At 41.1% G+C, this 14,968-nt stretch overlaps 1 protein-coding gene across 4 annotated transcripts in view; it reads right to left on the reverse strand.

Moving 5' to 3' along the window:
• Positions 1–9,534, reverse strand: part of ptprub (protein tyrosine phosphatase receptor type Ub) — a 173,068-nt gene extending 163,534 nt beyond the window's left edge. For 2 of the 4 annotated variants that reach the window (XM_052065435.1, XM_052065433.1), the window contains exon 1: positions 9,206–9,534. In XM_052065435.1, the coding sequence (XP_051921395.1) occupies positions 9,206–9,275 (70 nt within the window). In that variant the 5' untranslated portion in view covers positions 9,276–9,534. The remainder of the gene's footprint in view (positions 1–9,205) is intronic. The other 2 variants (XM_052065436.1, XM_052065434.1) reach the window with 1 other exon arrangement.
• Positions 9,535–14,968: the final 5,434 nt, after the last annotated feature.

Below are 14,968 nucleotides of genomic sequence, written 5' to 3' on the forward strand. Positions count from 1 at the left end.
AAATAAATACAGAATACAATGATTTGCAACCCATGTTTAACACATTCAATTGAACACACTACAAAGACCAAATATTTGACGTTCCAACTGATAAACTTGTTGTTTTAGTAAATCCTGATAAACTGCAACACGTTCCATACGTTTAGGTGGCCCAAAAAAAAAAGTTGAGGAAGCTCATCAAACACCTGTCTGGACATCCCACAGGTTGCAACCCAGAAACTTTCATCACACCTTTTTATTTAGGGGGAGAAAAATACAGTTATCATTGGGAGGTTTGTTTAAAAACATTCAAATTCTGTTTGAACAACGGATGACTTCAAATGTAAGCCAAGTGCATAGAATTGAAATAAAAGTGTGAGAAAAACTATTCACATCACCATTTTGGAAGGCGTCGTTGACTGGAGCATGACAGAAATTGATCACTCTTATTATCAGATTTGTTGACGTGGAAATACAGGTGCTGTTGTTTATCCGCATGCAGTTTATTGTACGATATTTTTAGGAGAACAGCAATCCTGAGATGCTTCTAGGCAGTGGAAATGCTATTCAAAGTGTTCTGGGCATAGTTATGATCCGTTTATGGTTAAAACTATTAATACTATACACTTTCAAGGCTGGGCGTTCATGATTTGCCCCACGCGGTTAGCCGTCGTCTCGATCCCCCCGCGAATATTTGTTTGCGCGCGACATACCGTATTTTCACGACTATAAGGCGCCATTAAAAGTCTTAAATTTTCTCCAAAATGGACAGGACGCCTTATGGTGCGGAGCGTCCTTTATATGCGCTGAGTTCCAAAATCTGACTGACAGCCGACACGCTGTTTATATAGAGAAAAGGCGGAAGTGACTGTGAAAGAAGTCGGCCAATCAGGGAAGGGTGGGCGTGTATATATACATATATGGAGAGGGAGAGAGAGAGAGAGGGGGAGAGAGAGGACAGACAAGCTAGTCCGCCAATGGTGAAGGGTGGGCGTGTAAGTGGACGCCTCAAGCCAGTACCAACACTTGTTTAGCGTGTGGCAATGTGCATTGTTGCAAAACAACTCCGGTTTTGGTTTCTAAGAACCCCTGAAAATAAATTCGACAAAAAGACACGCCTACGAAGCTCAGTTCAAACTTAAAGCCACCGGTTATGCTTTTGGCATGCGTGCCCATCTCACAGCAGCGGTGAAAAAACAAGTCAAGCAAATGAACTCTGAGCTTGCCGTTATTCCCGGAGGCTTGACTAAAGAACTCCAACCGCTGGACATTGGCATCAACCGGGCGTTCAAAGTAAAGTTGCAAACGGCATGGGAACAATGGATGATCGGTGGCAAACACAACTTTACAAAGAGTGAGAGGCAGCGCTTGGCGAGTTACGCCACAATACGCAACAACGAGAGGGAACGCGGCGTTTTTGATGGATTACGGTACTTGCACAATTGTTCAATTCTTTCTACTCACACACGCGCTGCCACCATGTTTCGCTCTGTTCTTTACTTTCAAATGTGGGAAAGCTTCACACGAGAGAAATGTTGACTTTGCTGTTGCTACTCCTTCTTTCCGCTCGGCAATGCGTAGCAACTCACACTAGCATGTGATGCATTCAATGACAACTGAGATGTGCAGTCCTCTGCTTCTGATACAGAGGATGAGGACTTTGATGGATTTCTGGGTGATGATTGATCGAAAAACGTGAGAACATTGTACGATGGCTAAATAAAATACACCCGAACTAAGTTCTGCTTTCGTTGCCTTTTTAAAAACGTGTTTTTATCTTATCTGTATGTCTTGGCATGCTACCGTATGCTTCAAGCTAACGTGTTAGAGTGCGCGCATGCATGCCGTATGTTTAAGCTGGCGTATGTTTTACCACTGTAAAACTGCGGCTATTCGTACGATGCGTCCTGTGTATGTGTAAAATACAGAAATGTCACGCATTAATGAGACTGCGGCCATTAGTACGATGCGTCGAATAGTCGTGAAAATACGGTATATACAATTAGAAAATCGCAAGCGCCGGATGAGGGCCTAATTCAGCCTCTGATGTCAAACTCGACCTCCAAAGACAAAAGGGCACTTTGATCAAATGCAAGTAAAATGGATTTGCGGAAAGATCAATATCACATTTATAAGGTTGGCCAAGGAAGCTGAAGAGATGTCGATTCTTCTTGCTGGAGAAGAGGAGCAGACTAGCCAAGCAAGCCCAACAACTCGTCAATCTGTCAGTGTTGGCATCTCTTCCAGGGCGCCTGTAAGGCGTCACCCTGCGAAGCGCATAGAAGCGGCCACTTCGGTGTCGGGGCTCAGTAACCCGAAGCCTTCGGACTTTATAGCTACTGTATGTTTGGACTCACAGGCAAGGATTTTTAGTTTATCGGGGCATTGATCAACACACGAAAGCACCAGCGGCACATTTGAATGCGGCACATGAATCGATATGTCGTTCCTTGCACATTGTTCCAAGAGCATGTTTCAAAATGAAAACAACACAGTTAGTGGCATTGAGTGAAGAGGAGAAGTTCAATCACTTCCTCAAAGAGTTCTGATGCACCAAAGAGCTAGAATGACAACTGTGTGATTTGCCCCGCCCCACAAAGCACATTATGTCTAACTGATGTTTATTGAATCTTTCAATTGATATGTTTTGATTGGAATTCATCTTAGTTGTTGTTTTATTCTTATCTAATGTTAAATATTATATTTTAAAATTATTAAATTATAACTAACATTTTTCTTTCAGGGTCTTTTTTTGAAGAGTAATTTTTTAAAAAATTATAAAATTCAATCCATATCAATGGAGATGAAGAACTTCTATTGTGAAACATTTTTCAAACATTTTGCCAAGTCCCATTTACAATAATATGTTCTATGCACGTGCACATGGTTAAAAATAGTCTAAGCATGGCATTCTGATCAATCTGCAATGTGAATTAAGCAGCAAAATGTACCCGTTTTTACCATTCGGCAGGCGGCCATTTTGCCACTTGCTATTGACCGAAAATGACATCACATTTGTTCATGGCTCACGTGACGAGCAATCGCGACGAACTTGTTTTTTGAGTTTGTCCATGTGACGTTCGGCCAACCGAATCCGTGATTCAAAACGAAAAAGAAATATGGACAAAACTGTAGGGCAAGTACTCTGTGATTCACATCCGTAAAGAAAACAGGCAAATACACTGGACACTTTTATAGAATGCCGCCGTACTCGAGCATGTCATATTTGCCTCACAGTCCCCAACATGCATAGAATTTGTCATCCAATCAAAGTCGAATCTTTTACCAATTTAATTCTAATTCTGAGCATTGCGAGAGGCAAACGATTGTTAATGCAAACTCGAGATGTCAAGACGCCCGCAGTGATGAAGTGTGAATCTCATGGAATTTGGCATCCCAAATTTCTTCAAGTCAAAGGCAGGCTTTTGTCCTCGCACACGATAGATCCGGCATCGAAGCGAAAGAGACAGGCTGCCGAGACAATGGGATCTCTCATCAGTGCTCTGCTTAATCACACACATGAATGTTGAGGGCGCACACGCCGCCACAAGTCTGTCAGTTGCCTCGCTTGAAAGCAAAACAATCTTTCTGTGGAAGCTCACCTCTCTCTCTCCCTCCCTCTCTCTGTCCATTCCCCCTTTAGCATCCCACCCTCCTTGTTGCAAAGTTTTCCATCTGCTCTTTGAATTACTGCCCACAAAGATGGAACGCAACCAACCTTTTTTTTTTTTTTTAAGGAGGAGACTGTCTGACCATGTCCAGTCCCCACCACTCCTCATCCTTCTATCCACAGATGGCGGCCCGTTTCCTGCAGGGGAAAACTTCCACATTGTGGATTCACGACAACTCCTGTGGATTCGCTAACATTTTCTCATTTTTACAAAACAGGGAGATTTTTTTTCTCCCCCCCACGCTCAATGCTAATAAATCCACCCACTCTCTGTCAATTAGATGCCCATTATGGCGGACACATAATGGACTCTTGAGAACCTGAGTGTAACAGGTACAAATGGCTGCCGTGCTGTGATGAATAATGCAATTATCCCTGCAGCGATTAAAAAAAAAAAAAAAAAGTCAGCCCATTTCCAATGAGTTTTCCTTTGAAAAGAAATTTGAGTTTATGCTTACTGTAAATTGGTGCTCAAAAGTAGAGGCTGCACTATATCCTCATTAATCACTATAAGTGTCTTGCGTCTGTCTGCAGCATGGATCACTCATTTAAGCCCAACATTGACCCCACCACTGCTGCTTTTGCTATGTAAAGTTGAGTATTGTGCGTCGTGATTTAATGATGCAAACTAGGCAGCACTCCCCCCCCCCCCCACCCCGATCTCTTATTTTCTGAAATAAGCAAAAATAAATAAAACTATACAGCTGTACGTGCAAGTCCGACCGCAGAAACTGACTGGAAATGAATGCCGCAAAAGTAGAAAAACCTGAGCGGTCTAAGACCGACAATCACCAGGGAACCAAAACAGAAAGGGTCTGGCGACTCAATACAAAATGTTTGTACACATTATACACTTCATTATTATTACCATATACTACTGTGTGGAAATATGGGGAAATGCCTGCAAAACAAACACTCCCTATTCTCAAACTACAAAAAAAAGCAATTCGAATTATTAATAGATTAAAAATATACATATCCCACAAATCCACTATTTATCAAATTAAATAAAATGAAATTTTATGACCTGGTTGACTTTAAAATCGCCCAATTAATGTACAAAGCACACAATAACCTGCTCTGCCAAAACATTCAGAAGTTTTTCGAAATTCGAGAAAGCAGCTATGAATTAAGACGTACCAACTTATTCAAAAAACTCAAAACAAGAACAAACAAAGCAAAGACGTGTATCTAGCAAAGGTGTTAATCTGTGGAATAATCTCGAAACGGACCTGAAATTGAGTAAATCGCTTGCCGAGTTCAAAAACATTTTAAAAAATAGTCCAAACAACCTACATCAATCGGAGTTAAAATGATAAATTCTAAACATTAAATATGATAAATCAGAACTAAGTTGATAAATAGAGAAAGGTATTGAAATATCTATTATGAATACAAGAGAAAATTGACACAAGTGTTGACACATGTGGATGTATATAATCCCGATACAAAAGTTGTGAAAATATCATGGTTAAGGGTAAAGTATGAGCCTTAATGGAGACTTCTTTCTTCTTACTTTTTTCTTTTCTGATTGATATAAAAATGATTTAGTAGATATAAACACATAACTGGGTAGGACTAGAGGTTTTTTACTTCTTCCTACTCCCTTGAACATAACTGTTGAATGAAGACTGATTTCTTTTTCACTTTTTTATCTACCTTATTTTCTGTCAAATTGTTACTGTATATGTTTTATGTTCAATAAACAAAAAATACAATCATAATACAATCATTTGCGTACGCAAATTCATTGACTAAGATGAATACTATTTGGGAGAAAGCATAAGTGCGAATGACTCGCACGAAAATGACTAAGGAAACTCACCAAAAAATATAGATTAAGCGGTTCGGAAAATGGATGGATGGATATTTGCTCCATATTTGTGACGTGTGCAATGACATTCAAATTCTATTTCCATTTCCAAAAGATCAATCCACTACTTGTGTTGTTGTTGAACTAAATTTTAGACACATTTAAACCATCTCTTCAAAGACATTCAGGTTCGAAAAGTGCAATCCATGAATTGCAATCTTCCCTCCCGACTTTGCTGTACGCCGTGTCCGTCTGGCTCCATAAACGGGTGATTTGTTTTTCCTTATTTTAACAGATTGCGTTATCCACTGATTGACTATTTTATTTTCCATCAATCCATCCATTTTCTTACCCGCTTTATCCTCACAAGGGTCACGGAGCTGCTGGAGCCTATTCCAGCCATCTTTGGGCAGTAGGCGGGGGACACCCTGAACCGGTTGCCAGCCAATCGCAGTGTACACAGAGACAGACAACCATCTGCGCTCACATTCGCACTGAGGGGCAATTTAGAGTGTTCAATCAGCCTGCCATGCATATTTTTGGAATGTTGGAGGAAACTGGAATACCCGGAGAAAACCCACGCAGGCCCGGGTAGAACATGCAAACTCTACACAGCAAGGCCGGAGTCGGGATCGAAACCACGACCTCTGCACTGTGAGGTCAATGCGCTAACCACTGGAGCACCGGGCCACCTCTATTTTACACTTTAAATAACAGTTTGGAATCCTAAATCTTACAGATTATTTGTATTTCCAAGAAGAATATTTGATTTGAAATACGAAAAAATCCATAGTCGATCAGCATCCAGGAACGGACTGGCATCAACTTCAAGCGATTGGATTTAACTATGGCGTGAGACTTGGGATCACACACACATTCCTGTACTTGTCGCACAGTGAGGACCAAGTGAAACACACACACACACACACACACACACACACACACACACAGGACTTCCTTTGAATCTGAGATGTTTTTTTAAGAAGATATTTTTCCACTTATAAATGTGACTATAATCATTCAGGCATAGCAGAGGGGTGTAATCTTTCAAAGGCTGCTGACAATTTATCTTCCACCGCGCTGACAGGTGTGACCGAGTGCAGCAAGCAGAAGTTATGGAAAACATGGATTTGATCTAGTGGGAAAAAAGGCGAACAATCCCCAACGGAGTGCCGAGGCTCAACGGTGAGTCAGCATCCAAGGTGAAGGTGTGGTCCTCCTGCAACACCGTGTTAATCAAATGAGACGCCCACTGGAGTGTGGGAGTCAAGGTTGCACTCACACTCCTTGATTTCGCCCCATCTTGGATATGAAAGCCAATCGGAGCAGGATTCGCGGAGAGGAAGTTAATAGGGCAGTTGGGAGGGGCCACGTAGGCTGCAGCTAATGGGGTGGCAAAAGTGCAGGCGGCAAGATTGCAACACACCAGTAAACAAACAAAAACAACAACAATGTCATGTACATTTTGGTAAAGCCCCGATCCCACTGTGGGGCGAACAACTGTGACTATTGGCGCGTTCACAGGGATCGTTCAAGTTCGCAAATGTTCAGGGATGACGTACTTGCCCAGAGCTGCTGTTCTCCTTAAATCGAGCCTTGTCAAAATGGTAATTGTGCCATCATTAGACAATCTCACGTGTCGATTATTCAAGCGTTACTCTGCTTAATCTCTCCAAGGGGGTCTTTTTTTCAGCGTTATTTTCTTGAAAGGTTTCTGACCATTTTTGAAAAGGTAATGAAAAGTTCGATTGGATCGTCCACAATTTGAAATCATTGCAGACTTTTAAAAAGACACAAAGTGTCCCTTTTTATTCAAAATTTAAAACCGTTCTGAAATGTCCGAATAATAGGTATCTGGCAATCAAAATATACAAAGGATAAAGAAATACTGTGAAGTCCTATCTATTTGCAGTTTGACAGATTTTGACTTGGAATCTGTCCTCCATTCGTCGTTGCACTTACCTATTTGCTGTTTTGTGTTTAGAACAAAGCAGCAATAGTGTTGCTTTGGTGCAGTCAAGTTGCATATTGGGAAAAAAATAAGTATAAAGAGGTGAGCGGAGGCGTTTTATTTAGTCACAGTCGTGCTTTGCCACCATTTTAACTACTGGTCAACTACCTGCAGATTTTTGCTTCTAACGATAACCCACGCTTCATATCAACGCTGGTTGAAATCACTCCTTTTTGGGGGGTCTGTTCCATCTCGTGCAAAAACTGAGCACTGCTTGTTTTGTAACAAAGTAAGCGACTATTCGGTGTTGCCAACTTAGCCACTTTTCCGACACATTGGGCAGCTTTTTGTGGTGTTATCGGAGAAGGAGATTTCCTCCGGAGTATGCTCAACGCGTGTAGTTTGTAAATGAATGGTGCTTGCGCGCAGCCCCCACTGGGTAATTAACCAAACCCAAATCAAAAATATTTGTTTTGTTGTTGGATATCACACTTGATAGGCAGCAACACAGTCTCGAGACACAACTATTACAATCAAAATGTTTTTCGACATCTATTATCGAGGTAGGTGTCCAACAAAAACAAGAAACCATGTCACACACACATCAAAAAACAACAACACACACATATAGTGCCCCCCTCCCACGTCCCCTTTTTGAAAACCAACATATGGTGACCCAAGCTTACAGCATTTTCCTCAGACAATCTGCGACCCAATTTTTAAATAAAAAAAAAGAAGAAGAAAAAAAGACCCACGACCCATTTTGGATCCTATCCTTAAGTTTGAGAAACCCAATCACTCTTGGACAATACCAACAATACCTGACCACCAGTGAAATATGTAAACACATGAAGTTGAAAAAGATATAACTTGAATAGAAATGTCCTAAAATAGCAAAGAAGGTGCAGTAGTTTGTCGTTGCCAACAGCACGACAGAGTCCGACAGAATGGTTATGTGCAATATACTCTAAAAATAGATACGTATAAATATAAAATTGTTTAATTCAGTCATGCAAGATTCGATAGAAAGAGTCTTGTAAAAATGGCACATGTATGATTCTTTACCCACCATCATCCAATAGATGTTTTTCGTGCGATGTTGATGCAAATGTTTTTTTTTTCCTCTCAGAGAAATATTCCAAGAACAATGGCAAACAGTTAGAGCAATATTTCACAAATTGCCTGGCTTGGACACTGAGCTCTAAACAACATATTATAAAGCACAACAGGAGACTTTACATGGATAACACATTTCCATTCGCGATAAATAGGAGAAACAGCACGTTATAAAGCAACAAGAGCAATGACTGCTGCTTTTAGTCTTTAAATGGCACTCCGGGGATAATAACAGTTTATCAGACCTTACAGACTGCGATGAAATTAAACTTTTAGATCTTTTCTTCCTGTGAATAAGAAGCACCTTGCAAACCGAGCGGTGATACACAGCAAAAGATGATGCTTTGTTTAGGGAAATGGAAGCTTCGGCCAGACAGTCTTCACCATATAACCTTCAAGATCTTGACGAAAAGTTATTTTGTCACTTTTAGAAAGTTGGTAGTGATTTTTTTTTCCAGATGTCTATGTTTATAGCTCGAAAGGTTCCGACTGTCCCAATAAGTCGTAGGCAGAGGCGTTAAACGACACACGAGCGCTATGGAGCACTGGGGCACAAAGTTGGCGTTGGGTGGCATGCTGGCCGAACTCGCTTCTCTTTTTCCCTAAGTGGAGTTTCATCCCCACGCGCAAAGTTTACAACTACGTCGAGCACACGCGGACGAACATCGGATCTTACCTGTCGGCCCCTCGATGCCATCGGCGTAGATCTGCACGGTGAGAAGCAACAAAAAGGCGCAGGTGTTCATCGTCAAACAGTTTCTTTAGTCCACTTTCAAATGCGCCAAAGAGATCGTTTTCAATTGGTCCCGTGACATTCACCCAGGGAACTTTCGGAGAGTTGGAGCTCATCTATTCCCCCACTGGTTGACAGTGACACAGACGCGCAGTTTCGGATCACACGCCGCGAGACGGCCCACTGCTACTTGTGCAAACTGACGTCAGGGTAAATAGTTGAGGGGAGAGATTTTCCTTCTCAAAAGCCCAGTTTTCTCATTTCCCTAGCCCACAGAGATGGGAGTCGGCCGCCACCAAGTGGCCAAGACTGTCGCAAATCATACCATCAACCATGAAAGACAGGCTCAACCACTTCATACTTGATGTGTTAATATTTGAATCATGGTGAAGTGTTGATGCAGTTAGCATACATGAAGAGTTATTGAGTTATTTAAAATCGCTAAAGCAGGGGCGTTAAACTCGGGTCCTGGATGGCCGCTGTCCTGCGTGTTTTCCAAGTCGCCCTGTTGCAACACACCTGATTCAAATGAGCAGGTTCAATGTCAGGCTTCTCCAGAGCTTGCTGATGATCTCATCATTTGAATCAGGTGTGTTGCAACAGCGAGACTTGGAAAACATGCAGGACAGCGGCCCTCAAGGATCTGAGTTTGACATCCCATGCGCTAACGCCTAAGGTCTAAGTTTTACAGTCAGCAAACTGTTCGTAAAGAAAAAAACAAACAAAAAATACATTGCATCGGTGAAAGCAAAGGAATGTGTCATGTTCATGATAATTCGGTTAAAAACCATATAGACGATTGTAACAAAAAATAATCGAGCTTTTTTTAAAAATAATTGTAAACGTCATCCATGTTGCAAAAGTCATGCTTGAAGTCCTTTTTCCAAAAAGTTCATGAACCCAAATGTAATGTGAACAACAACATTTCTAAATTTGTGTCTGTGTGGGGGGAGATGTGTTCCTCGAGCCGGTCCTTGGCCTCAAGGACCGGCTCAAGAAATTTCCTCATTGCACAATTTGCAAACGCGAAGTAAAAGTTCTTGCATCTGGAGTTCATGATGTGAAAGAACATTTGAAGTCTCACTTGCACCAAAGGAATGCCCGAGAATCACAAAAGCAGCCAAGTATGATGCAATTCATGAAGGATAACACAACCAGTGCTCAAAAAGGATATCCTTAGTAAATATCAGTGAACATTTCGTGGGTTTTTGTCTGCCGTTATTTTGACATATAAAATGCTATGTTATGTTAGAAGGATTTTTGGCTCTATATAAGGATTTTTTGGGTAGTTTATACAGGTTATTTTTGCACAGTCGTCACGTTTGTGCGGTCGCACGAGAATGTTTGTTTGATAAGTCATTGGCGTGGAGTCAATAATGTCGGCAGTTCACTTCCGGGTTTGGCCGTTGGGATTTTGAGTCTTTTTGCTCGATTCCAGTTTTATTGTGAAAACCCAATTGTGAAAGGGCTTAAAGATGTTTTACACGTTCTACTGTTTATAAGGAATAAAGTGGTCTACTTTTTGCAATACCATACTGAATTCCATCTTTCTTTAAACTTTTTTTCTTTGCGTATTTGCATCATGTTTAATTGCACAATATCACAACAAATTGCACTGTATCGTATCGGATCGCGTTGATTTGAACTAAATATGTATCGCGTCGTATCACATCGTGAAGACGGTGAAACGTATCGCATCGTGTCGCCAGAAAATTCTATGTATCGTTTAAGTATCGCATCGCTAGTAGTGCATCGAGATGTGTATCGAATCGTCCGCAGTGCTGAGATTCACATCCCTAATGTATATGTTGTTGTTTGTGTCGTTATCATATGCAATTGAATAAGTAGACTATTTCAAAATCTGGGACTATCTCAATGCATAATGGGACTCATTTTTTTCTGATCAGCGAGTCCCTGGGACCCGCTGCCGGTAAACTGTAAAATTATCACTGCAAGGATTACCGCTTTTTCTGCACTCAGTGATTGACTTCTATGCAAAGTCATTTCTCAACTTGTCTTCCGTGCCATGTCATGCCTGTTGATCACATTAAGAAACTACTGCACTAAAACATTCATTCATAAATGTATACCATATAATTTTTTTTTCTCAGTATAAATAACACATACCCTGACTGTTCTACTCTTTGAATAAAAACACTTCATTCTCGCGTTAGGGAGTGCAAAGGGTTATGATGGAGGGGTCTTGCAAATCATGAAGACCTGCCAAGTGGTCTGATAGCATTGTTTTATACATGTCCTAGGCTAGACCTCAGCTTCAAAATCAGTCCTTGGTCCCTGACCTTGGAGGCAAGTCCTTGGTCCTTGTCCTCGGAAAAGTTCCCCAAGTCCTTGGACTTGGCCTCGGAGTCAAGTCCTTGGCCTTGGCCTCGGGTTGCCGGTCCTTAGACACAACACTGGTGTGGGGTGGGGATGGGGGGTTAAGAATGGTATCTGAAGCGCAGATAAAACCCACTGATAGAAGAAACGATAGCAGCCCACTGAAATATATTTCTTGCATAATAGTTACGACCAAAAAAAAAAACCACACACAATGGTAAAGGCATACAGATTGTTAGCATTTTATCAACTATGTGAATATAGAACCATTTACATGTGTTGCCCTCTGAGCTGTGCAGCTACATTGGCATGAATCATTCCACCAACACGCTTGTCATACCTACAGTAGCTCAGAAATAACACAATCATTATGCCGTCTACTATTGTGTGAATGAATAGCGGATGTCGCATCCCGACACTTGAATTCACAGCTCCCTCTGGTGTATTGCAACAACATAATGAGGCTCCCTCCAGTGGCAGGAACAGTAAATACAGCTTGAGTGACACGGAAAACCCATATTTAAAAGAGCCACAAAAAGTGGGAACAGTTAAAACGCAAAGAGGCATTTGTATTTGTTTCTTTAGAAACGTCATATGAAACAATAACAAAATTAAGTTGCCATCTTCAGTAATCGTGACATTTCATCCGGGAGACATAACAGTAGACATTATGGCACTAAATGTGTGAAAATACAACTTCACATTTTTTCTCTTTAAACTACTGTTACCTTTTGAATGATAACTCCCAGTAAAACACTTGTCAGTGAAATTAATTTTAAAAATCAAATTCAGAGGGATGTGATGTTACCGTTATTGATCAAAGTAGATGCCATGCTTCCTGTACTTGTAATCTCTATTACAGCAAGAAAAATCATTTAGCTCTTCCTTTTTCCTTGTTGGCATCACTGTGAAAAGTAAATGATGACTTAATCTTGGTTCCCCAGCAACTGTGACCCAGCTGCCCGCAGCTCAGGTTCAGGATTCTCGATGACGACAATGGCCATGTGTTGTTCAAGCATTAATTAATCAAAGGACTTATTTATACCTTGAATGCACATCGTCTAGTCCCTGGAATCTGGAACACCCACTTAAAATGTACAGGAAAATTATCTAATTTAACAGCTTACACTTGTCATGAACAGAATTTGTACACAGGAGGACACTTGTCTAGTGTACCAGTCTCACACCCAAAGAAAGCTCTAACTCACTCGTGACCCGAGTGAGGACGAGCAGTATAGAAAATAGATGGATGGGTCACAGTGGATGAATTTGCACAAGACGGACAGGTAAATATGCTTTCATACAGCCCATTACCGGTGGCAAGCATAATTCACCATAAATTACATCAAGTCTGTCATCAAGTGTGCGGCAAATTTGCATTTGAAGACGTTTCTTCTTTCCGCACCTGGTCATGTTTATTGGAGGATGTGTGACAGAAATGACATTTGTGCACTTCTGCTGAGCAAAATGTAAATAAACACGAGGGAAAGGATAAATGGTCTACATTTGCACGGCACCTTCCCTATTGCACAAAGACACAAAAATGCACTTTGACGGTGATAACGGAAACTGTGATGATTAATACGCTTGGGAGGCCCTTTCACGGGTCAGGGGTCAAACCTTGGACTTTCTCATCTCTCCAGTTTCAATAGAAGACATGCGGAGCCGTTTTGGCATAGACATGTCTCTATCAATATTTGACGGGTTTCAGATGTCACAGCTTTCATAATGTGCTGAAGGGCGTGCAAGCTTTCACACTCATCTCACACAGACGTGCCTTTGCATTTTATTTGAGTTTTCCATGTCCATGGAGATCCACCTTAGAAAATACAAATTCATGGTCTACTTTAGACAATCCCAACAGACGCCGTTGAGCAACTGATGTCAAAGTGAAGGCCTGAGGGCCCAATTCGCCCTGTTATGTGGCTTCGGAAAGCATGTTAGAATTTTTTTTCTTGATTTGACTATTTTCAAAAATCCTGGAGCGATCAAGCATATAATAATCAAATGTAGGGGAAATTACCGGTATGTAATTTGGTGTGATTATTAGCATTCTAACATTCAATAAACATTTCTATGATCATAAGGAAACCATTTAAAACATTGCCTGTACCGTTAAAAAAAAAATTGTAGGGGCAATGGTGTGACACTGGAAACGATCATTTCTGTTGCCATTATTTCCGATGGTAAATGAATATGTTCAAAGTGGAAGTCAACCAGTGTCCCATCAATGCTCCACTCTGTGACAATTAGTTTTCATCAGTGACGTACAAATAACAAAACAAGCCTGATTTTACACATCTAGGTTCTCACTGTAATCAGTGAACATTATTGTGTTGAGCAGAGTTTCAGTGGATACGAGTGAACAGAGGACTTTTTAATAAGAGCTTTTCAAAGAAGAGAGAGCACATTTTTGCAAGGCTCTGCGGGGTCCAGCTGGACACATGCTCATGTCGTTGCAGCTCGTCAACATTAGCTTCGTGAATTCAATTAAAAAGGCGCCAACAGACATGTTGAGGGTATCCGACACGAGTGCAATTGTACAATCTTGAATGTTATTAGCTCCAAATGATGGATGATGGAGTAATTGATGGATGATGGAGTAAGCGCTGCAAATAATTGAATTTCACCGAGTGCTTCAAGCGCACGTCAGGCTGACACCTGAACTTACACTTCACCCGCAACAGTATTTAAACCAATCTATCCTCTTCAGGCCCCGACTCATCATTGGATTATTTAGACCACTGGTTCTAATTTAACAAGAACAATTTAAAGTGTCATTTCTGGTCATGACGGTGGTTATATAGTGTATATACATTTGTATTACATACACAGTCAGTGCCAATTGTATAGCACATACCGACATAGTTCGGGAAAAAACTGAATGGTGATCGGACCCCACAAATGTACACTCAAACAAAAGGCCTTACAAAAATATTTAACGCAAAAACACACTGGCAAAAATCAAAATTAAAAATCGCTGGTCAAAAGAACCAGGAAAATTAGAGATTTACAAAAAGCGCTTGCGAAGGAAAGGAAAAGCAAACTCCTAGATATAAAAATGACAAAAGTCCAATTTCACAAAAACAAGATCAAAGATTAAAAACAAATACAGTACTTACAAAGTGAGATGCTAGAGCACAAATGCAACAATGATGAGATCGAGAGGGCTAGAAAACAACAGTTGCGCAAGACCAGCGACAAAGTCACTTGTCTGACAAGAAACATGGGATCTCGGCAGTTCTTAAATACTCGGCTTCACCTGATGATCAAATTGGCAGCAGGTGTGCATGCTGGAGGACAAGCCCTCCACTGCCATCTGCTGGCAACACATAAAAACAGGATCATGACACACACTACATCTGCCTC

The sequence above is a fragment of the Hippocampus zosterae genome, chromosome 5 (assembly GCF_025434085.1).
Source record: "Hippocampus zosterae strain Florida chromosome 5, ASM2543408v3, whole genome shotgun sequence".
Taxonomy (NCBI): Eukaryota; Metazoa; Chordata; class Actinopteri; order Syngnathiformes; family Syngnathidae; genus Hippocampus; species Hippocampus zosterae.